At 40.9% G+C, this 24,809-nt stretch overlaps 1 protein-coding gene across 4 annotated transcripts in view; it reads right to left on the minus strand.

Moving 5' to 3' along the window:
* runx1 (RUNX family transcription factor 1) overlaps window positions 1–24,809 on the minus strand; it is a 207,751-nt gene that overhangs the window by 111,186 nt on the left and 71,756 nt on the right. For 2 of the 4 annotated variants that reach the window (XM_048602840.1, XM_048602837.1), the window contains exon 2: window positions 24,080–24,185. The exons of 1 other annotated variant lie outside the window; for it this stretch is intronic. In XM_048602840.1, coding sequence (XP_048458797.1) covers window positions 24,080–24,155 — 76 coding nt within the window. In that variant the 5' untranslated portion in view covers window positions 24,156–24,185. The remainder of the gene's footprint in view (window positions 1–24,079; window positions 24,186–24,809) is intronic. One more of the 4 variants, XM_048602838.1, reaches the window with a different exon arrangement.

A 24,809-nucleotide genomic window follows, 5' to 3' on the forward strand; every position in this document is an offset into this window, starting at 1 on the left:
TCCTTATTTATTTCAGAACCCCCTTCCCCTCTCCCTTTTCTGATGAAGGATCTAGGCCCGAAACATCAGCCTTTCTGCTCCTATGATGCTGCTTGGCCTGCTGTGTTCATCCAGCTCTGAACCCTGTTGTTATTACATCTTTCTGTGGAAACTGACCTCTTTACTGTGGAGGAGAATAGTTTGTTGGAACTCTTCAAGTACATTCTCAAAACATTTGAGTTGCTCATATGATTGCTCTAAATGAAGCTTTAAATTTATGCACTACTTCCAAATGGAAAGTAAAATCTGGCAGCCAATCTGATCCCATCTGTTATCCTAATGGATTAGTTTGTTCAAACAAAAGTCAGATCATGATGTGACAGTTATCGCTGAGTATATTTTGTCTCAAGGCAGGCATCACAGCCACACTTGGCAGAGTTCTAACCTGATATCAAAACGTTTATTATTCTCATTTGGTTCCTACAATGAGGGGAGGGAAACATGATGATTTCTAATTCTCATGTGACTCCCAAAACTCAATCCCTGCCCCAAGAGGCACTAAAATTATTTGTGGAGCTTTTACTACTGTCAATTCAATCAGTAACCACAGTAACCAGAGTAAAGCTAAAGACAGCCTGTATGGGTCAGCACCATACCAACCAATATATGTAGGTGTTGAACTCTAAGTAGTAATACTGAATGTTACTGAAACAGATAATCTGATCAATGTAGAGATTTAACTTTTACTTTGTAATGTGTTACTATTAGTGGGAGCTTCCTGTGCACAAATTGCTGCATGTCCCTCCTCCTTCACTTCCACCTTCCTTCTTTCTGCTATCTTCTGTCTTTACCACTCTCTTTCTTCTTTTCCTTTCCCTTGCCTTTCTTCCCCTTCTGTTTCTTTCCACCACTTCCCTTCCCATTTTATTCCCTTTCTTTCCCTTCCTTTCTCTCCATACTTCTCTTTCCTTGCCTCTCACCTTTATATTTCCTTCTTATTTTTCTGTCTTCCTTTCTATCTTTCCAGAATTTAGGATATTCTATATAGTAAAACATTATCGTTTAACATTGTCAAATCATTGTGTGCCAGCAGATTGGAATTTAAGCCTCTGCTCAAGTTAGAATTAAACAAGTTTGACGGGTTATACCTAAACTGGAGGGGCACCAATATCCTTGCATGGAGTTAAACACTAAACAAAAAACTATAGAATGTATAAAATAAGGGAATGACTTTAAACAGTGTACAAGTGCAGAGAAAGCTGACTATATGTGTGCATAAGTCATTGAAGATGGTAGGACAGCTAGGGAGAACAGTTAATAAAGCATACGGTATTCTAGGCTTCATTAAGAGGGAAATAGAGTAGAAGGGCAAGGAGGTTATACTAAATTTACATAGGACATTAGTTAGACTTCAGCTGGAGTACTGTGTATATTTCTTGGTGCCACATTTTAGGAAGGATATGAATTGCAGAGAAGGTTTTGAGACTCATTCCAGGGGTAAGACACTTCAGTCATGATGATAGATTGGAGAAGTAAACATAACAACATAAGAACTAAAAGCTGGAGTTGACAATTTACCTACTTGGGCATGCTCCATCATTTAGTACAATCATGGTTGATCTCATCTTGGTCTCAACTTCACTTTCCTGTCCACTCTCCAAAACACTTCAACCCGTTATTAATTAACAATATGTCTATTTCCTCCTTAAGTTGATTCAGTATGCCAACTGGAATAGTGAGTTTCACAGATTTACGATTCTTTGAGAGAGGCAATTCCTCCTCATCTATGTTTGAAATCTGTCACCCCAAGCCTCAAATTAAGACCTCTCATTCAAGATTGCCTCACAAGGGGAAAAATTCACTCTATGTCTACTTTGTCAATCCTCTTTAGCATCTTATATATCTCAAATAGATCTCCTCTCATTTTCTAAGCTATAGCGACTATAAGTCTAAACTGTTCAATCATTAGACAAACCTTTCATCTCCGGAATTAATCTAGTGAACCTTCTCTTAACTGCCTCCAATGCAATTACGTACTTTCTCAAGTAAGGGGGCCAAAACTGTATGCAATGCTACAGATGCAGTCTCACCAATGTTGCGTACAAATGCAAACACGCTTTCCTACTTTCATACTCCATTCCTTTTGCAACAAGTGACAAAATTCCATTTGCCCTCCTTTATTACCTGCTTGTACCTGCAGGAATTGTATACTTTAGAGAGAAAAAGTCTGTGAAAAGATCTGATAGAAGTTTTCAAAATCAGGAGAGTTCTGGACAAAATAGATAGTGAGAAACTTTTCCTACTTGTAGGAGGATTAAAAATTAAATAGTACAGATTTATTTTGTTTTATAAAAGAAGCAAATGTGAGATAAGAAAAGTCTTTTTTACACAGCAAGTAATTAGGGTCTTGAAGCACTGTCCATAAGTGTGGTGGTGGCTGATGCAATCAAGGTGTACAAGTGGGTATTTGATTCAATTAAAAACAATGTGCAAGGCTGTGGAAAAAGGCAGAGATTGGTACTAAATGAAAATGCTTAGAAAGCCAGTGTTGAATGACCTCCTTCTGCACTATAACAATTCTGTGATCGTGTAAAGTTCTGGAGTAGGACTTGAACCTAAAAGATAGACACAAAAATATTCCCAAATGAGCCATGGTTGACAAGAATGTAAAGCTTAGCCAGGAACTACAATGCTGTACCAAACGGGCGGCATGGTAGCTCAGGGGTAACACTGCTGTCTAACAGTGTCAGGGACCCATCCTGGGGCAAATGTCTGTGTGGAGTTTGCGCATTCTCCCTGTGTCTGTGTGGGTTTCCTCCGGGTGCTCTGGTTTCTTCCTACGGTCCAAAGATGTGCAGGTTAGGTGGATTGGCCATGGCAAATTGCCCAGAGTGTCTTGGGATATGCAGGCTGGGTAGATTAGCCATGGTAAATGCAGGGTTTTAGGGATAGGGTAGGGGCTTGGATCTGGGTAGGATGCTCTTCAGAGGGTCAGTATGGACTTGATGGGCCAAAAGGCCTGCTCCACACTGTAGGGATTCTATGAGATAGGAATGCACTGTTGGAGCTTCTGTTCTTCAGATGAAATATTAAACAGAGCTTCTCAGCAGGAATCACCAACTTAGCAAAGGAGATGGAAATGTCATATTTAGAGAGCACTTCTAATTTAAAGTAATGCATTTTAATTTTAGATCATCGTGTAAAGCACTTATCCTCTTTTTTACAAGATTATTTTCAACTAACCATTCTGCTGTGGCACAGAATTGCTTTCAAAAGAAGAGCAGCAGAGATTTCCTTGGTCTCCTGGGCAATGTTAATCCCTTCACTAATGTCCCAAGGAAGGTTCAGTCAAAGGTCCTGAGATAGCACCTTCCAAATCAATCACACTTCCACCTAGAAAGACAAGGGCAGCGGATACCACCACTTGCAAGTTCCCCTCCAAGAAATTCACCACCTTGACTTGGAATACATTGCTGTACCTTCAGTGTCACTGTGTCAAAATCCTGGTACTCACTCCCTAACAGCATTGTAGGTCAACCTACAGCACACGGTCTTCAGCAGTTCAAGAGGCAGTTCACCACCACCTTCTCAAGGGCAACTGGGAATAGGCAATAAATGCTGACCTAGCCAGCGACGTCCAAGTCCCACGAATTAATAAAAATAAACAATCAACAGATCACTTGGTCATTATCATTCTGTGTGTCTTTATTGTGTGCAAATTGGCTGCTGCATTTCCTACATTGCAACTGTGACTACTGTTCAGAACTGCTTAATTGACTGTAATTTGGAATATCTTAAGGATTTGAAAAGTTAAACTTTACTTTCTTTAATACATCTTACCCCAATATTCATTATATTTGCATAACTTAAAAAGGTGACACTTCAATGATATATTGAGTTACAGTTATATGGTTAATGGAGTGTTCTGGTAAAATCCACATTCACTGGACCAGTGGCATCATTGAGCCAACAGTGTTACATTTAAAAGTTTGCCTATGGCAGAGCCTCAGCTTACTTTAAAGTTAATGAGAATAAGAAGTTGCTACCAGACTGACAACATTTACTACCTAAGCTCACAAACAATAGTCACATAAAACACCAGAGGGTGGATGATATCTATGGAGTCACTTCCATTGCCTTCAGTGGTGGGGGAGAGTGTGTCGTCTGGGAGGTGAGGGAAGCTTTAAAAACAGGAAGAAACAAATGAAATAAACTCAAAAAAACTTGCATTTATGCGGCACCTTTCCTGACTAAAGTCGCCATAGTCCTGCTTTCTCAACACTTAGAGAGAAGCCTGGTGGAAGTCCCAAAGCATTTCACAACCAGTGCAATACTTTTGAAGTGTTGGTGTGACTGTGTATGGTTGATCAACTTATTCAGCTTAAGGAGTGCTGCTGTCTTTCAGATGATACTATTAAACTTTTTTTAAAATTCATTCACAGGATGAGGGCATCATTTACTGCACCTCCTTAATTGCCCAGAGGGCACTTTGCTGTGGGTCTAGAGTCACATGTAGGCCAGACCAGGTAAGGATGGCAATTTCCTTCCCTAAAGGGCATTAGTGAACCAGATGGGTTTTTCTGGCATGGTCATCATTAGACTTTTGATTGAAATTTCACCATCTGCCATGGCAGGATTTGAATGCTGTCCCAGAATATTTTCAGGGTCTCTGGAATAACAGTCCAGTGATAATATCACTACACCATTGCCTCCCCAATAGGCCCTATCTGCCATCTTTGAGGGGCACTGTTTTAAAGAAGAGAAGAAGAGTTATCCCCACTGTTCAGAGTTACAATTATCCCTAAAATAAAGACAAAAACAGATGACTTGGTCCTTAAGGGCTGTGGGAGATTTCTATGTGAACTTTGTTTACTATACTCTTTTTTTTTGTTCATTAATGGGATGTGGGCATTGTTGTCTGGGCCAGCATTTTATTGCTTGTCCCTTGTTGCACTCTTGTTGGGAAGGTGGTGGTGAGCTACTGCCTTGAACTGCTGCAGTCCATTTGCTGCAGGTAGACCCACAATGTCATCAAGGAGGGAGTTCCAGGGATTTTATCAAGTAACACTTAAAGAATGGTGGTGGTAATGAGTTTGGAAGGTGCTATCTAAGCAACTTTGGCAAATTTCTGCAGTGCATTTTGTAGATGGCAAACATTGCTGCTACTGTGCATGAGTGGTGGAGGGAGTTAATATTAATGGATTGTGTCCAGCTTCTTGAGTATTGTTAGATCTGCTTCCATCCAGGCAAGTGGGAATTATTCCATAACACTCCTGACTTGTGTCTTGTAAATGGTGGATGGGCTTTGGTGAGTCAGGAGCTGAGTTACTGACTGCAAGATCCCTCACCTAAAACCTGGTCTTGTAACCACAATATTTTTATGGCTAGTCCTGTTCAGTTTCTGGCCAATGTCTACCTTAAGGATGTTGATAGTGGGTGATGCAATGATGGCAATGCCTTTGAATGTCAGGGGGTGATTTCTAGATTCCCTTTTATTGGAAATGCAAACATTGAGTCTTATTGTCTACCACTTGTGTGGTGTGCATGTTACTCATTACTTGTCAGCTGAAGACTGGATACTGTCTAGGTCTCGTTGCATTTGGACTGCTTCAGGCCTTTGAAGAGTTGTGAATAGTGCTGAACATTGTGTGATTGTCAGCGATCATCCTTCATGGAGGGAAGGCCATTGGTGAACCAGCTGAAAATGATTAGAGCTAGGCTATTAAACTGTAAAGGATCTTGCGGTTGAATGGTAATGTACCTACCCTAAGCAAGGAGTCCTGAGTTCACTTCCCACCTGCTCCAGAGGTGTGTAATAACATAGGTTAAGGTCTAACCAATGATCCTTCAGCACTCCATTGAAGTATCAGTCTAAACTTTTATGCTCACAGTCCTGAAGTGAGGCTTAAGTCTTTGATTTAAAGGTGACAATGCTTTTGGCTCAGCCATGACTGACATTTTTGGTATGGTTCAGGAAGAACACAATGATTTATAATTGGAGAGCCTGTGTGAGGTCGTGCTCTCAGTGAGTGCGTGCAGAATTTTCAGTCTGTTTGATGGTTACATTAAAGTCACTGTTATTTTTTTTCAAAACATTCAGGGAAAAAATAGAAATCTAAAAATAAACACATGTTGATATTACTCACATCTTCCTCTTGAACTCTCTTTTCATCTGGTTTTGCTTTTCATTCACTATTTGAAAGCCATTCTTTTCTTCTGACTAATTACGGTTGGAAAGAAGACTCAGTTCTCCAGATCTCCAAGGGCTTTATTTTTTACTTTAACTCTCTTATTGCCCTTCAACATTCATTAGGCACCTCTGATAACATGTACCTTTACAGACCAAAGGCAAAGCATTCTTCTGGGACCACAAATGTATTGACCCAATTTATGTTTGTCATTATGTCATGTGAGACCTTGCTGTGTGCAAATTGGGTGCAGCATTTGCCTGTAAAATGACACTTCAAAAGCAAAGTCTTTGCTGTAAAGCAATTCGGAACATTCTAAGGTCATGAAGGACATTGTATAAATGCAAGTTAAAGCCTTTAAATTCTTTTATTTGATTGATCTTACCTCAGCTTACTTGTCTTCTCACCAAAGGGCATCAATTCTTTTCACTTCCATGAAGTGATTTTTTTTACTGATCTGTTAATGGAAATGCTTGACAGCTGCTCCATAAATTGGAGTCTTTGCATGAAAGGTCTGTTTGACTTCCATTCCTACTTCTAACTTCCTCAATTTAAAATTGGTACTTGAATCATTTGTAACAATGCTCCTGATTCAACTTCATCAACTTCCTTCAGAAGCTTAAAAATCTCAATTTTGTTCTTTTTCTTGGATAAGGTATGCATGCCGCTGAAAAGGCCAGCATTTGTTGCTCATCCCTGATTACCTTTGAACAGAATGGCTTGTGAACAGAGATTTCAGAGGGAGATTAAGAGTCAACTGCAATAGGTCTTCGACTACATTACTGAATATAATGGGTTTTTAGAATTATGCATGGTTGTTGCGAAGGTGGAACTAGCTGTTAGCTTCCAGATTTATTCATTGAATTTAAATACCAGTAGCTACGGTACAAGGATTTAAGTCCATGTACCCAGAGCCTGGTCTGCAAGATTGCTAATCCATTGCTATTACCACTACACCACTCTTTCCTAACACTTTATGAACTCTCTTGATGGAATCTCTTCAAAATGTATTACTCAAATGACTGTAGAGCTAGGAACAAAAACAGACGTTGCTGGAAAATTTCAGCAGGTCTGGCAGCATTGGTGAAGAAAAAGCAGAGTTAATGTTTTGGGTCCGGTGACCCTTCCTCAGAATTGATGGTAGCTGGGAAAATATCAGTTTATATGCAGAAGATAGGGTGGGGGGAGAGGGTAAGGACTAAATAATAGGTGGGGATAGAGCCCAAACAGGGAGAAGTGCAGTTGGACAGACAAAGGAGTTGATAACAATTTGGCTAGAAGGGTGAATTAGCTGTTAATGGGGACATTTAGTGGCTAGCAATAGGCAGGTTATGTGATACCGTGGTGTGTGGGTAGGGGGCTAGGACATGGGAGAGTTCAGGCCCTAAAATTATTGAACTCGATATTAAGTCCTGGAGGCTGCAGGATCCCCAAGCGGAAAAGGAGGTGTTGTTTTTCCAGCTTGTGTGAGCTTTGTTGGAAAACTGCAGCAAGCCAGAGACAGAGATGTTGGCCAGGGAACATGGTGGTGTGTTAAAGTGGCAGGCAATTGGTAGCCTAGGGTCTTTTTTGTGAGCAGAATGTAGAGATTCTGCAAAGTGGTCACCTAGTCTGTGCTTCGTTTCCCCAGTGTAGAGAAGACCACATTGTGAGCAGCGAATGCAGTAGACTAGATTCTGGGAAGTGCAGGTAAAGTGTTGCTTCACCTGGAAGGTATGTTTGTGCCCTTGGATGGTGGGGAAGGAGGAGGTAAATGGATAGGTGTTACATTGTCAGCGGTTGCAGGGCAAGGTGCATGCGGCTGTGGGGTGGGGGGTTGCTGGGAGTGAAGAAAGAATGGACCAGGGTGTCCTGAAGGAAACAGTCCCTGTGGAAGGCCGACAAGGGAGGGGAGGGGAATAGGTGTCTGGTGATGGCATCTTGTGGAGGTGGCAGAAAGGGTGACTGATGATCTTCTGGATGTGGATGCTGGTGGGATGGTAGGTAGGGACAGGGGGAACCCTATTGCTGTTGTAGGAGGGAAGAGCTGGAGTGAGGGCGGAACTGTGGGAGATCATCCGACACAGTACCCTGTTTCTGCTTTCACCCTATACACTTTGATCCCATTAGAACTAAGAACTGTATTTTACACCTTCTGGTAAATTAAAAAGAAATTCAGATTACCCCATCTACCTTAGGGAGGATTTGAATCCCGGATCCCTCCAACATTACCCAGGTCTCAGCATTACTAGTCCAGCAAGAACTCATTACATCATCACCTTCCCTTGACATTGAGGCTCCAAGAAGGTGAGTAAGGGACATAGGTTTTCATCAGTTGGCAACGTATGGACATGGGGAGTGAATGTGGTGTTGACTGACAGAGAAATGAGGATCAGAGGGCTTAATATTTAAGAAAACAGTTGAAATATTGATGCAGAATACCAAGGGAGGTATTGACCATGTCTGTGTCCAAGGGTTACAGCCCCAAATCCAATCATACCACTCTCCTGAAAAGAAGGCTCCTTCATTTTACCTTGAGGCAGAGGTGACAAGCATTCCTGCCTCACTAGCAAGAATCCATGAGTGAGAAATAGAACCAATATATAATAATGTGAGTTCATATGGAGGACAAAGAACTCCAAGTTAGAACTGAAACCAATTTCTGCAAGTGCACTAAGTATGTTTACTAAGTTTGAGGAGCTGTGGGTGCAAAAAGCCATAAGGAAGTCTAAGGTGGTGATGATAATGAAGACACAGCAAAAAGAGAAGCAACGAACACTTCATGGATATTTAGGAAAGATGAGAAAGGAAGAAAATGCAGACTGTAAGTAGTTCAGATTGAGGAAAATGTTACTGCGTCATAAAGGGACAATGTCACCAGAATCAAAAATAGAATCTATTTGGCTGGAGTCAAGTAACACTAGAGGAGGTATTCAATGATTTCATATTTGGTCCACAAAATAGTGGAAAGAAGATAGGTATGCAGATTTACAAAGAACTGACTGGGAGATGCAAAAACAATGATCATGGGAGACTTTAACTATCCCAACCTCAATGGGATAATAACAGCATTAATGCAGAGGACAGGTGAAATTTATGAAAATGTTTTTAGGAGAATTTCCTTGGTAAGTATATTTTCTGTCCAATGAGGAGAGAGATATTGCTGGAATATAATCCTATGGAATGAAATGGGTCAACTGCAGTATGTCACATTTGGGAAATATCTCAGCAACTGTGCAAAGGGCAATGCAAAGGTTTAATTAGTTATGGAGAAGGAAAGGAAGCCAAGTAGAATGGAAATAGTTAGCTTGAGAAGATGTCATTTCAGCAACGTGAAAGGGAATTGGCCTTGTGTACAATGACACAAAGATTCACAGGAAGAAATGAAAAGAGAAATGAGTAGTCTGTAAAGAGGAGACAGTTTGAAGACAGAAAGGTAGATTCCTACAAGAAAAAAAGGAGAATAACCAAACTTAGAACTGGCTTACTCATGGGACTGAAAGAGATCTTTATGACAGATATCAACTTGGTAGTCTAAGAAATCAAACGGAATCTATAAGCAAAAGAGAAGTGGAAAAGTGACAAAGAGGCAAAGAGAATTGTTAAGTGACTAACACTAAAGAATTGGATGCATTGGGTTTATTTTCTAAAGTTCCCTAGATTTGGGGAAAGTTTCATTAGATTGGAAAACATAACATATAATTCATATTTTAAAAGGACAAAAATCAGACAGCAGCAAACTACAGATTTCTGGAGGGATTTGATAAGATGTTCCTTCAAAAGTTTTTGTGAAAATAATGTAGCATGATGTAGCGGTAACATATTTGCACAGATAGAAGATTGGCTGGCTGACAGGAAACAGAGACTACGCATCAATGAGTCTCTTATGACAGCAAGATGTAACAAGTGGTGCACCACAGGGTTTGGTTCTGGGTCCTCAACTGTTTACAATTTATATAAATGACTTTGGGAAAGAGGTGGAATGTGTGGCTGCCAAATTTGCTGGTGACTCAAAGATAAGTAGGAAAATAAGTTGTGAAGAGGACATAAAAAGGCTATGAAAATTATAAACTTAGGTAAGTGAGTGGGCAAAGATGTGGCAAATGGGATCATAATGAAGAAATATTGTCAATTTTGACGGGAAGAATAAAAATGAGCATATTATCTAAATGGTATGAGATTGCAGGGCTCTGAGATGCAGAGCGTTCTAAGTGTATTAATGCATGAATTGCCTAAGGTTACTGTTCAGGTATAACAAGTAATCAAGAGAGCTACTAGAATGTTATTGTTTATTACAAGAGAATTGAGTACACAAGTAGGGAGGTTTTGCTTCAGTTACACAGGGCATTGGTGAGACCACATCTCGAATACTGTGTACAGTTTTGGTCACCTTATTTAAGGAAGGATGTAAATGCATTGGAAGCAATACAGAAGAGTTTACTAGACTAATATGTGGGTTGATAAAAACCAAAAGAACTGCGGATGCTGTGAATCAGGAACAAAAACAAAGTTGCTGGAAAAGCTCAGCAGGTCTGGCAGCATCTGTGAAGGAATAAACAGAGTCAGTATTTCGGGTCCAGTGACCCTTCCTCGGAACTGGGTTAGCTTGTGGGTAATATGTGGGTTGTCTTGTGAAGAGATTTGAACAGGCTGGGCTTGCATCTACTGGAATTTAGAAGGGAGGAGGCAACTTGTTGGCATAGGGTAGATGTGAAAACAAATTTTTCCTGTTGTGGGACAATCTGGAGCTCATTGTTTAAAAATCAGGGGTAGTCTATTTAACACAGAGGTAGGGAGAAACCCTTTCTCATAGACAGTTGTGACTTGTAGAATCCCTACAGTGTGAAAGCAGGCCATTCGGATCATCAAGTCCACCCTGATCGTCCAAAGACCATCCCACCCAGACCCAACCTCTTCCCCTGTCCCTATAACTCTGCATTTCCCATGGTCAATCCACCTAACCTGCCCATCTTTGGACTGTAGGAGGAAACCAGAGCACCTGGAGGAAGCTCATGCAGTCGCAGGGAGAATGTGCAAACTCCACACAGACAGTCGCCTGAGGGTGAAATCAAACCCAGGTCCCTGGCGCTGTGAGGCAGCAGTGCTAACCACTGAGCCACCGTGCCACTCAGACACTGTGGAACTGTCTTCCTAAAAAGACAGTGAAAACGGAGCTTGAATACTTTTAGGCACAGTTATAGATAGATTCTTGATTAGTAAAGGGATGGAAAGTCATCCGTGTAGGCAGGAATAAAACTATAAGGTGTAGGAGCAGAAGTAGGCCATTCAACCCATCCATTCTGCTTCACCATTCAATGAGATCATCGTTGATTTGGTAATCTTCAACTCCACTTTCCTGCCTTTACCTCATAACCCTTAATTCCCTTGCTGATTAAGAATCAGTCTCTCTCAGCATTGAATATACCTTATGACCCAGCTTCTACATCCCTCTGTGGTAAAGAATGCCACAGAATCATCGACATCTGAGAGAAGAAATTCCTCCTCAACACTGAGTTTAATAGACAACCCCTCATTCTGAGATTATATCTTCTGACACTAATCTGTCCTATATCTAACCTGTCAAGTCCCATAAGAATCTTTTATGCTTCAACAAGGTTGTCTCTCATTTTTCTAAACTCTTTTGAGTACAGGCATAACTTACTCAGCCATATCTCATAAGATAGTACCTCCACACCTGTGATCAGCCTGGTAAACCTTCTGTGGATCATTTCCAATGCCAGAATATCTTTCCTCAGATAAGGGGCCTAAAACTGATCACAGTATTCCAGCTGTAGTCTGATTTGTGCGTTTTATAGCTTTAGCAAGACCTCTCAACTTTATACTCCATTCACTTTGAAATAAAGGCCAAAATTCCATTTATGTTCCCTATGATCTGGTGAACTTGTAATCAAGCTTTTACTGTGATTTATGCACATATACTCTCAAATCCCTCTTTGCTGTAACTTCCTGTGGTCTTTCCACATTTAAATAATATTCTACTCCTCTATTCTTCCTACCAAATGCATAATCACACAGTAATCTATTAAGTAATCAGCCATGATCTAATTGGATGGCAAAGCAGCCTTGATGGGCCAAGTGGCCTCATTTTGCTCTTTACTTGCATGTCTATATTCATGTTTAGATTTCTTGAATGAACATATTAACAGTAAACGGATAGTCTGATGAATGACAAGCTAACTAGGGACCACAATGGAAACATCTATTAGCGGATGCAGGGCTGAACTACAGAAAAATTATTTTGCTTAAATATTTATTGAAGATGAGAATTTTGCTAAAACTATGGCAAATGAAGAGGTTGCTGAGATCCTGCATAACATAAAACAAATCAAGACAGATTGCAAGAAAGATTGGCAGTGATTAAAGTTGCCCAATCTGCATGTGATTTGCTGAAGGGAATAAGGATAGAAACAATGGAATTGTTGGGCACAATCTTTCAATCCTCCTTATGGTGTGGAGCCAAAGGACAGGAGGGTCGTAAACATTGCACCTTGTCAAAAAAGGGCATAAGGATAAATCTGGAGAGTACAGGCCAGACATTGAAATGTCAATGTTGGAGGAGCTTTTATTATCAATAATCTGAGAAAAGTTTAACAGACACCTCAACACGCACGAAGCAGTGAAGGAGAAATAAGGTAAACTCTATTTCAATAACTTGATTGTGTTTTTTTTGATTATTAGTGGGTTCACAGGAGTAGTGCAGTTGATGTTGTATATCTTGCCTTCCAAAACAAGTTTGAAACAGGAGTAGGGGTTAGGCATCTTAGCAAACTTGAGGCTCACAGGATAATAGAAGAAATAGATGCATGGATACACAATTGGATAAGGAATAGAAAATCAGCAAATCGAGGTAACTGGCTGACTTTTTTCTTTAACTGGAGAGAGATACACAGGGGAGTTCATCAAGTTTCAACAGAAAGACCATGGATATTTTTGATATTAATTTAGACTTGGAAGCATGGAGTCCACCTTTGAAATTTAGAGCTATATGCACATTTGGCAAACACTGAGGAATTCAGGAACTTAGGAATATACTTCACCTGGTCATTGTTGGTTTCTGGAGGAATGGACCAATATATGGCTGATGAATTCAGTGCAGATAAAGTGTGAGGCTGCACATTGTGGTAAGAAAAATGCAGAGAGAAAGTACATGTTAAATGGTGTAATTTTAAAGGGGATGCAATAAAAGACAGACCAAGGGTAGAAATTGTTCTTTTGGAATTTAAGTGTTTTGTTGAGTGAGACTCCCAGTCTGTTGTGACTGAGGATGGCTTTTCTCACACAATCTTCAACTCCTCACCTCATTAATGATACAACTGGGTTCTTGGGCACTTATCTTGGGGAAGTATGTGGTCAGAAAGCAGAGGTTCTTGTCACTGCTAGGACCTCAAAGTCTACTTCAGATGCTGCAGGCCAGGAACTGACAAAGGGAATGAAAGCTCATCCTAACTTGATGGACAGTGGTGTGTAGGCATTGGTGGATGGGATGGTAGAGGGCAATCCTTTTTCTTGTAGACTTCCACAGGAGGCCACTTCACCAAGCCAGCCTGGACCCATATTGCAGCCCTGGGTGCAAATACAAATTGCAAACAAATTGCTGTACCCTGGGATAGAAGGATTCTCAATGGTCTTCTGTGATCCATAAGGGTGAGTTCTTCTCTCAGCTATGTCATATTTACAGGTCGACCAATCACTTTAACTCTACACATGCCTCTCACCAAGGCCCATGGACCACAATTCTCACCTTTGTATGCATCATTTCCACTCAGTGGCTCTCACCCACTTCATCCTTCCAAATTATGAACGCTTCCTGCCTTTTGCACTTTTTACTCACTCACTGGGGCAACTCACTACCTCTCCTGCTCATGTACCATCACTAACAGCTCTTCCATCCACTTCCCTCTGACTCAATCTGCAACTTTGTATCATTGAAGGAAAGGTTAGTCGGCCTCCCCGCCCCAGACAGATATCTCCACGGCCTTCTGACTATAATTCCAAGTGGCTGTACTTGATCTGCAAGACTGCCTGTGGCCTAATCCCTGGGCTACAAGGACACAGATTCTGGGCCCTCGAATAGGATAAGCCCCTTGACTGACATTGCCCCTCTGAATGACCATAAGCCCCCTCCTCCCTAGTAAGAACTGCTCACGTTTGACATGCCCATTTGCTTGAGGCATATGCAGTATGCTTAAGCCACTGGCACATGCTGTAGGTGTGACACTGATAGAGGACAATAGTGACATGTCCAACTCATTGACTGACCATTGCTTCCCACTCGGACAGGCTATCTACCTCTCCCTCTGCATTATGAAAGCATTGTGTGACACATAGAGGCTGGCAGCCTGTAATTCATTGCTGAAATCAATGAGGGTGCACCCAGTTAGCAGTTTTCCAAGGGGAATTAGCTAATCTTCTTGAAAGAGAACCAAAAAATGCAGGGATATGAGGAGAAAACAAGGTATGGGCTTAACTGGAATACTCTTCAAAAGAGCCAGCACAGAAGTGATTGTCCAAATGAGCTCCTTCTGTGCCATGTTATTCCATGATTATGGAAATAGAGGTTTAACCATTCTGCTAATGGACTACTAACCCAGAGATCTGGTTGAATAACCTAGAGATGTGAGTTCACAGCCAGCACAGCAGATGGGGAGTTGAAATTCACTTAATTAGCTTTAAAAATAAACTGGTCTCAGTCATGGTGACCATGAAAACTATCAGATTATTATAAAGATTCACTAATGTCTTTCTGGGTAGAAAATCTTTCATCCTTACTAGCTTTGAGGTATTTAAGTTGCATCAAGCCACCCAGAAAAGAATAGCAAGAATAAAACAAGAGGGTCCATCTGACATTAACCTACCACCAGCTAAAATGATGGGCCTGTTTTCAAACTTCTGTCACTATCATTCTGGCTGATGCATTAGGATCTCTAATAGCAGGTTAAAAAGTGGACATCCTTTGACTTTAGCTCTTTTGAATTGACTGATCTAGCTTTCTCCTGGTCCCCTCATCTGTAACTTCCAAAGAACACATTTTAGATTTGAAGAGAAAAATACAAGAGATCTATTTGAAAAATGAAGCTGGTTAATGAGTTTCCCTACGGCTGCAAAAAGAAAAGTGCAAGAATTGTTTCAAAGTTATATATAGAAATAGTTCAAAAAGTCTTGATAAGCCCCTTAATACCAGCACAGTAACAGAATATCTGTTCACTTACTTCTATACTTGTTATACCCTTTATATAAAAAACACATGTTTGGTCTAGTTCAGTCTGGAAACTGGTTTATTATTTTGAGATCTAAGCATTCTAATTATGTTTTCTAATTACAATTTTTCTTTTCTTTTTTCTTTTCTCTTCCTCTTTGTAATTTCTTGATTTGATTTGGTTATCATAAAAGGCTAATAGTTGTGCTGCATTCATCATATCTTCTCTGTGTTCTTTACTCTCACTGTTTAGATAGTCCATTTAGCTTCACTGGCTCTTTGATTGCTAAAAGTATGTAGGTGGTTATATTTCACCAGTCACTTTAAGGGACTATTGTTTAACAAGCTCCTCCAGCAGGATATGTAATCTCATTTTCGAATCATCTTCCACTAGGGATAAGATGAGAAAATGGCACAAAATGAATTACTTCTTTGGAGAGCTGGTACAGACATGATGGGCTGAATGGCCTCCTTTTACACTGTAACATTTCTATGAGTGCGCGATCATTATCAGCATCATTTGTGTTTTGCCTCAAAGCAGGACCTTGACTTATTGGCAAAATAGAAGGTGACACAAGATAGAATGTTAGGGAAATTCTACTATAAGTTAAGCTCCTTCCATTAATTGATATTCACTTCCTGCCTCTGCCTCCTTTTCCTTGAAATTGCCCTTCCATAATATTTCTTCCTAAATCTGTTTTCTCTTGACATGCATCTTGCCCTTTGTCTTTTTGACTTTTCCAATTATGTTTAGTAAATTTATTTGTTCATTCACTCTCCTCAAAACCTCATCATTTGTCATTTTTTTCTGCCCAACTGATGATTTCCATATTTCAAATTACTTAGCAAGTTGGTCTCCTCTTTGCCTAATGTTCAGATCTACATTAAACAACACTCTAAATCAAGCTCTTTAAGAGTCACTCCTTAAGTTGTTTATACAGCTTTTTGATTAGCAACAGTCTTTGAGTACTATAGTCATATAGTCATACAGCACAGAAACAGACCCTTCGGTCCAACCAGTTCATGCTGAACGTAATCCCAAACTAAACAATCCCACCTGCCTACTCCTGGCCCATATCCCGCCAAACCTTTTCTATTCATGTACCTATCCAAATGACTTTTAAATGTTGTAATTGTACCCACATCCACCACTTCCTCAGGAAGTTCATACCACACGCGAACCATCCTCTGTGTAAAAAATTTGCCTGTCATGTATTTTTCAAATTCTCTCTTCTCACCTTAAAAATGTGCCCTCTAGTCTTGAAATCCCCTATCCTAAGGAAAAAGGCAACTACCATTAACTCTATTCATACCTCTCATTATTTTGTAAACTTCTCTCAGTTCGCCCTCAACCTCCAACACTTCAGTGAAAGAAGTCCCAGTTCTTTATAACTCAAACCTTCCACACGCGGCAACATCTTGGTAAAACTCTTCTGAACCTTCTCCAGCTTAATAATATCCTTCCTGCCTTTTCCCCTTGCTATCTTATTTTTTTGCCTCTTTGCCTACCTATATTTAAAAAAACTCTAAAATTTATGTACAGGAGCTGGATTATCATTATTTCAGTCCAACCTGCAATTCATGAATCCACACTGTTTGCTACTTAGTATCGTTGCATGTATTATTTGATAAGTACACTTTGGCCAAGATTAGTTGTCAGAAACGAGGTTGTTATCACAACCCCCAGCAAATAATTAACATTGGCAGAGAGTTAGGGTTTGTGATAGCATTAAAGTGGTGTATCACTAATTCTCCGAGTGGTATTCCTTACCAATGCAACCTCCCTACAGAAAACAGAATCAGAAATCATTTCTTGTTTACAAAGGATAACAGGCAGAGACGTTATAAATAGTCTCTGGGTCCTAAGAACGGCAGAGGCCTGCTCCTTGCCACTGACATTTGTCTAATCAGCTGAGAGCTAGTGTTTGGGCAGTTGATTGATGGATGGTGTCGGCTGACCAATGATCTTGAAGGGATGCCTGGTTTTGTTCTCAGGGCTGGCCTTGATTGGTGTGAGGCAGACAGAGGTGGTTATAGCTCATAATGGGTGAGTGGTAGGTTTTTGTGGATGGTTGAGGGCGGTGTTGTCCATTTTTTGGGATGGTGTAACTCAGAATGGCAATGACATCATCTGAAAACCGTGTCTGAATTTCCAATGTGTGCTGACAATGCCCAGTTTCACCTAAAATCAAACACAAGAACTGCAGGTGTGCAAATCTGAAACAAAAACAGGAATTGCTGGAGAAATGCAGTAGTATATAGAACATAGAACATAGAACAGTACAGCACAGTACAGGCCCTTCGGCTCTCGATGTTGTGTCGACCTATTATCCAACGAAGATTAAACTACCCTGCATATCCTACATTTTACTATTCTCCATGTGCCTATCCAAGAGTCACTTAAAAGTCTCTAAATTATCTGCCTCCACTACCACTGCCAACAGCGCATTCCACACACCCACCACTCTCTGTGTAAAGAACCTACCTCTGACATCTCTCCTATACCTTCCTCCAATTACCTTAAAATTATGCCCCCTCGTAATAGTCATTTCCACCCTGGGAAAAAGTCTCTGGCTATCAACTCTATCTATGCCTCTCATCATCTTGTAAACCTCTATCAAGTCACCTCTCATCCTTCTTTGCTCCAATGAAAAAAGCCCTAGCTCCCTCAACTTTTCCTCCTAAGACCTGCCCTTCAGTCCAGGCAGCATCCTGGTAAATCTCCTCTTCTCTCTAAAGCTTCCACATCTTTCCTATAATGAGGTGACCAGAACTGAACACAATATTCCAAGTGTGGTCTAACCAGAGTTTTATAGAGCTGCAGCATAACCTCACAGCTCTTAAACTCAATTCCCCTGCCGATGAAAACCAACCCACCATATGCCTTCTTTACAACCCTATCAACTTGGGTAGCAACTTTGAGGGATCTATGGACGTGAATCCCAAGATCCCTCTGTTCCTCCACACTGCCGAGAATCCAGCCATTAACCCTGTATTCTGCACTCAAATTTGACCTTCCAAAATGAATCACTTCACACTTTTCTAGGTGAATTCCATCTGTCACTTCTTTGCCTAGCTCTGCATCCTGTCAATATCCCGTTGCAACCTACAACAGCCCTCCACGCTTTCCACAACTCCACCAACCTTCGTGTCATCAGCAAACTTACTAACCCACCCTTCCACTTCCTCATCCAAGTCATTTATAAAGATCACAAAGAGCAGAGGTTCCAGAACAGATCCCTGCGGATCACCACTGGTCACCGAGCTCCAGGCTGAATACTTTCCATCTACTACCATCCTGTGTCTTCTATTGGACAGCTAGTTTTGTATCCAGACAGCCAAATTTCCCTGAATCCCATGCCTCCTTACTATCTGAATGAATATGTGAAGAGAAAGCAGAGGGATTCGTCTCCACTTATCCCCACACTCCTTTCATCTAATCCATATCTCCTGATTTTCAACCTTTTCCTAGCCACTATCAGTTCTGAAGAAGGGTCACTGGACTCAAAACGTTAACTCTATTTTTTCTCCACAGGTGTTACTAGACCTGTTGAGTTTCTCCAGCAATTACTGTTCTTGTCTGGTTTCACCTCCCCACTGTATTAAGATGAAATCTACACTCCTAAATAACAACAGGCTGAACTGAACATAACCATATACTGAGGATGATAGGAGAGGGCATTTTATTTGGAGTCCTGTGGACTCAGGCTTCAGTTCAATGTGATCTGACATGGTGATGGTCTAGTTTATTTTATATATGGTCAGTAGATGTGTTTTGAGTAAAGGTGTGGTTCTCTTTACTCAACAATCACCACTTCTCTTGACTCCCCTCTTCTGCCTCTAAATTATCAGATGGCTTGTCCAGCTTCTTTCAGATTGAGCAAAAGCTTCCTACATTAAACATTAAGACGACCAAAGCCATTGCCTCTGGTCCTAATGATAAACTCCATTCCTCACATCATCACTCCACTCTCCATCCCCTTCCTTGGTAATTTTCTGAGGTTGAACCAGACTGTTTGCAACCTTAGTGCTATATTTGAACTTAAGATAAGCTTCAGACCTGACATCCATGCCACTACAGAGACATCCTGTTTCCATCTCTGTCACATTGTTAGGCTCCTCTTCAGCCCAAGCTCAACTGCTGTTGAAACTATGCCTTTGTTACCATGGGTTGTGACCATTCTTGTGCACTCCAGTCTAGCCTTTTGCGACCTCGAGGTCACCCAAAATTTTCCTGCCCACGCCTTTATTCCCAATAGGCTTTGTTCACCTATCACCCTCTGATTACTGACTTCATTTGTTCTTGTTATGCAATTCCTTAATTCTAAGACCATCATCCTTGTTTTCAAATCCCTCTACAGTCTTGCACCTCCCTCTATCTGTATCTTCCTCCAACACAACAACATCTGATATTCTTCCACTCATCCAATTATTGATTCTTCTGTGTTTAATCACTCCACTATTGGTGACCATGCCTTTAGCTTCCCAGATGCTAAGCCCTGGAATTCCCTCCCTTCTCCCATTTCTTCTTTTCAGACACTCATTAAAACCTACCATGTTGACCAAGCCTTATGTGGTGATTATGTCTCAAACTTCGCTTCATAAGACTCCCATGAAGCACACTGGGATGTATTATTATTTTAAATTTGCCATATAAATAGAGGATGATGTTATCCTTGGACAAGGATCCTGTGTTCCCTAATTTACATACATAAAAGGCCCATCACTTCACACAAGCAAGTGCTCTAGCCACCCTGTAGTGGGTCCTGAGCAAGAGAGGAATGGCCATACTGTCAGTGAGAAATAAATGGTCATTCATTTCCCATCATTCCTGATGTGTCATAGCCTGTTTCTGCCAGACGGGAGGCATCATACATTGTCCCCTGACTTAGGAGGCTCACAATGAAGAGTGAGAGCTGAGTGAAAGAGGGCTGTCGCCTTACAGTCATGTTTCAGGAGAGGAAAGAGAAAAAATATACATATTAAGTTATAAGTCCATATCTGCTGCTTTTGCTGAATCAGAGACAAAAATGTCTATTATTTTCTAACATCCTTAACTCTGCATCCATTTTTCTTCAGTATTATTATCTATATCCACACTTATAGTTGAAGTGGCTTATGTAATCTGTGTCATGTGGAACTTGAACCCTCTCGCCTGTGGATAGAATGTTCAGAATATTTTGAGTGTTTTTCTGTAGCTTTTTATTGAAGATCACAAGTCAAACAGTGTCTTGCCTAAGGGGCATTTTAAGGAACGCTTCATCATTCGAAGCTATGAAATGGTGTGACGTAGTTCTGCAGAGCCTCACATGGTGAGCTTCTGATTATACACATGCCACCTTGGATAGTTGCCCAGTGGGGGACAGGCACTTTTCTACAGAAGGCATAAGGAATATCATGTTGTGCCATTCAAACTACAGATCTCAAAGTTTTAACTAAGTCCTTTCATTTGCTCTGTGCTATTATGATGACCCTGACTCCTCAGAGCATTCCTTTTTTTAAAAAAAATCTCTCATTGGAAAGCAAGAGGAGAAAGAAACACTGAATCACAAATGATAACATCGCACATTTACGAATGGAGGCAGTCACGTGGAACAACACAAATAAAAGCAAAATATTGCAGATGCTGGATGTCTGAAATAAAACTGGGAAGTGCTGGAAAATCTCAACAGATTCCAATAAAAAGTCTGCCAGACCTGCTAAGTTTCTCCAGTACTTTATGTTTTTATTACATGAAACATTGTATCTGCCAAGAATCACAGGAAATAGCCTGCAATTGGCTTTGGACCATATTATAAGCATTTTAGAAACAGAGAGAACCTGATTTTGTCTACAATGTTTCTACCCAGATCAATCAGCAATTTTGACAGTTTTTCCATTTGGGGAGGTGGGATGGGGTATGGGGTAAATTGAATCCTTAGTATCAGCTTGGTAGGGATAAAACTGATATCTGCTCCATTGAATCAATTGTGTTCAATGATAGACTAATGTTGACAACAGGCCATCTTCCTCCTCATATATGGAGAAGAATCCATGATGATGTGCAATCTATTGATTGAATTTCTCTTTGCCCTTTTAGTTGTATTCATTATTCATGATTGTCTTCCTCATTACGATCCATCATCTTCAACATTAAAGAGGCATGAATATGTGTACAACCACACGTGCTCTTGCCCACACTCACACATGATATTTATTACAAAAATAAACTACTTGTGGCAATATGCTGACATAGTGAAGGATGGAGTCAGCTAAGCTTTGTCCCCTGCCTCACTGAGTTGCTCTTGGCATCTATGGGTTGTTTGCATCCGCCCCACCTACACACACACACCCACACACCCACACACAAACACATGCCACACATGCCATGCATGCTCTCCAGGAGGTTTAGAGTCATAGAGTCATACAGCACGGAAACAAACATTTCGGTCCAACCAGTCTACGCTGACCATAATCGCAAATTAAACTAGTCCCACCTGTCTGTGCTTGGGCCATATCCTGCCAAACATTTCTTATTCACATACTTATCCAATGTCTTTTAAATGTTGTAACTGTACCTGCGTTTACCACTTCTCCTGGAAGTTCATTCCACACACGAACCACTCTGTGTAATAAAGGTTGCCCCTCATGTCCTTTACAAATCTTTCTCCTTTCACTTTAAAAATATGCCCCTTCGTCTTGAAATCCCCGACCCTAGAGAAATGACACCTGCCATTCACCTTATCTACGCCCTCATGATTTTATAAACCTCTATAAGGTCACACCGCAACCTCCAATGCTCCAGTGAAAAAAGTCCCAGCCCATCCAGCCTCTCTTTATAACGTAAACCCTCCATTCCTCCAGGTGACATCGTTGTTAATTTTTTCTGAACCCTCTCCAAGTCAGTAATATCCTTCCTATTACAGGGCGGCCAAAACTAGATACAGTACTCTAGAAGATGCCTGACGAATGTCCTGAACAACCTCAATATGACATCCCAACTGCAATGCTTAAAGGTCTGAGCAATGAAGGCAAGCGTGCCAAATGCCTTCTTAACCAACCTGCCTGCATTTGGCACAAACTTCAAAGAATTATATACCTGAACCCCTAGGGCTCTCTGTTCTACAACACTACCCAAGGACCTACTTTTAATTGCATATGTCCTACCCTCATTTATTGTACCAAAATGCAAAACCTCACATTTATCCAAATTAAGTTCCATCTGCCACTCCCCAGCCCATTGACCCAATTGATCAAGATCTTTTTGTAATCTTAGATAACCTTCTTCACTGCCCACTATAGCAGTTGCAGCCGGTGAGGAACTCAATATTAAACTAATCAATCTCTCTACCGTTGCCTTTCACAAAAGACCCTGTCAAAGCTGTATGTGTGAACACTCACAATAGCAGTAGGCCATACAGTTCTTTCAATTCTGCTCTCCGACTTCAACCACTTTGGACTGGCTTTCGAGAAGCAGGCAGTTAATGCCCCCTACTTCCTGCAGAACATTTGTACGCAACACTGCACCACTGCCAATATAAAAGCAGCTTTAATTTATAAGCGCACATTTTTAAACATGATATAAAGAGCAGCAGAAAAGAAATGTCACACTGATGTATGTAATGAATTATTGTTTTGGCAATAAGATAAAGGGTGTTATTAGCAACAGGAGAGACTGGAAGACATTTTAAAAAAAAGAGAGATTCAAGTTAACGGAAACACATCCCCTGTCCTCACCCTCATTGCTTGCAGCTGACTCTGTAGTAACAGGGCCCAACTGAGTGAATGAACATTAAAAAGAGAGAAAAAGGAAAAGGAAATGAATGGAGCTTTATTAGAGCAATCCTTCTCTCCCCTGCTTGACCCAATTATCAGATTTTGCATTTCAGCTTAAGACAGTAGATCAAACGACAAGAGCCACTTTGTACTGCAGCCAGGAGACCATATGATGCTTCTCATTGACCTGCCTGCCTGCCAAGAAATTGTGCCTTTAAGTTACATTGCTATATCTGCTGCAGTAGCATGATTTGTGATGAGACGGGTTCCGTGGAGATCATCCCAAGATTTTATTGTGCTTCGTAAACATTTTCAGCAAAAAAAACATGAGAAGAAAATTAGGAAAGAAGCCCACATGACTGCAAAGGAAGACATGTGCCAAAATATTCTGGTAAAACACGCAGTTTTTGCAAAAAAAATCCTCTGTAATATTAAGTGCTCTTGCAAACATTTTTTTTTCTCAATTTTCGGATCATTGCACTTCAAAGCTACAAAAATAGATGTATATTTATATCACACCCTATCACATTTCACAGAAATTTCTCAAAGGACACCATATCACACAATTTACTTTGAAGTTCATTACTGCCACACAAGGCAAAGAGTACAAGCATTTCATGCCCAGTAAGCTCTGCTGGATGGCAATGACGTGCATGACCAGTTTAGATGTTTTTGGTGGCTTTGATGGAGGGAAGAATGTTGGCCAGAAGATTGAGAAACTCCTGGCTTTTCTTCAAATTGTGCTGTAGAGTCTCGAACATTTCAAACACAGCAATGGGTAAAAATGGGACCTGCCAAAATGGGGCCTGATACAAGACCCCTTGGTTTTAAAACGCCGTTTGGGGTTGGCATGGAGAAACAGCTGGATCGAGAAACCTGAGCCCAATCCAACCCCCATTCCTGCCTGTTTAAAATTTGACAAACAGGAACCAGGCCGGAAAGAAAATATACAAATACTTACAACACAGAAGGAGGCTGAGTCTAAGCTGGCCTTTGACATGTTTTTCATAAAAGGCAGGCTGTGGCTGAGGTAACATTCAGAAGTCATTTCCTGGTCAGTATACCTGCTAATTAAATTTTGGAATGTTTAGGTGAATTATCTCTTTAGGTTTTAAAGCACAGCCATGGTCATGTGGTTAGTTTAAAGAGGCCCCTGCTTTTAGGGCCAGCATGGGAACTTTCAAGTTGCTGCATGATTACAGAGTTCAAATGGCCTGATGATATCAGTGGCTAATAAATGTATTTAATCAGTTGGTTAGTATCAAGCTTGCACTGTGACATTGCCTCCAGGGTGAGAGGTTTCCATGATTAGGGTCAGCTCCTCTTAGAATTTCCTGTGGGTCAGGAGGGTCCTGTGGGTCAGACTCTCTCCCACAAGCACTCAGCTCCATCCACTATTCTCCCCACTACAGTGGTGTGGATTACTCACTCCCCTAGTCCCGATTGCTGCCCAGAGTTTACACACTGGTAGGGACTATGGCTTCCATTTGATTGTGTTGCCAAGCAATCAAACTGCCAACTTTGGTGGCTATCGGACCAGAAGAGAAGCAGATTATTGAAATGCCATTAAGATCAGCAGAGCTTCCATGTGACCATACCAGGTTCCTCTCCATAGACATGACCTAATAATCCAGGGTGACATTCCAGTATTGTGCCATTGGAGTGCTGCATTGTTGCTGGCACTGTGATAT

Source organism: Rhincodon typus, chromosome 11 (genome assembly GCF_021869965.1).
Source record: "Rhincodon typus isolate 14 chromosome 11, sRhiTyp1.1, whole genome shotgun sequence".
Lineage (NCBI taxonomy): Eukaryota > Metazoa > Chordata > Chondrichthyes > Orectolobiformes > Rhincodontidae > Rhincodon > Rhincodon typus.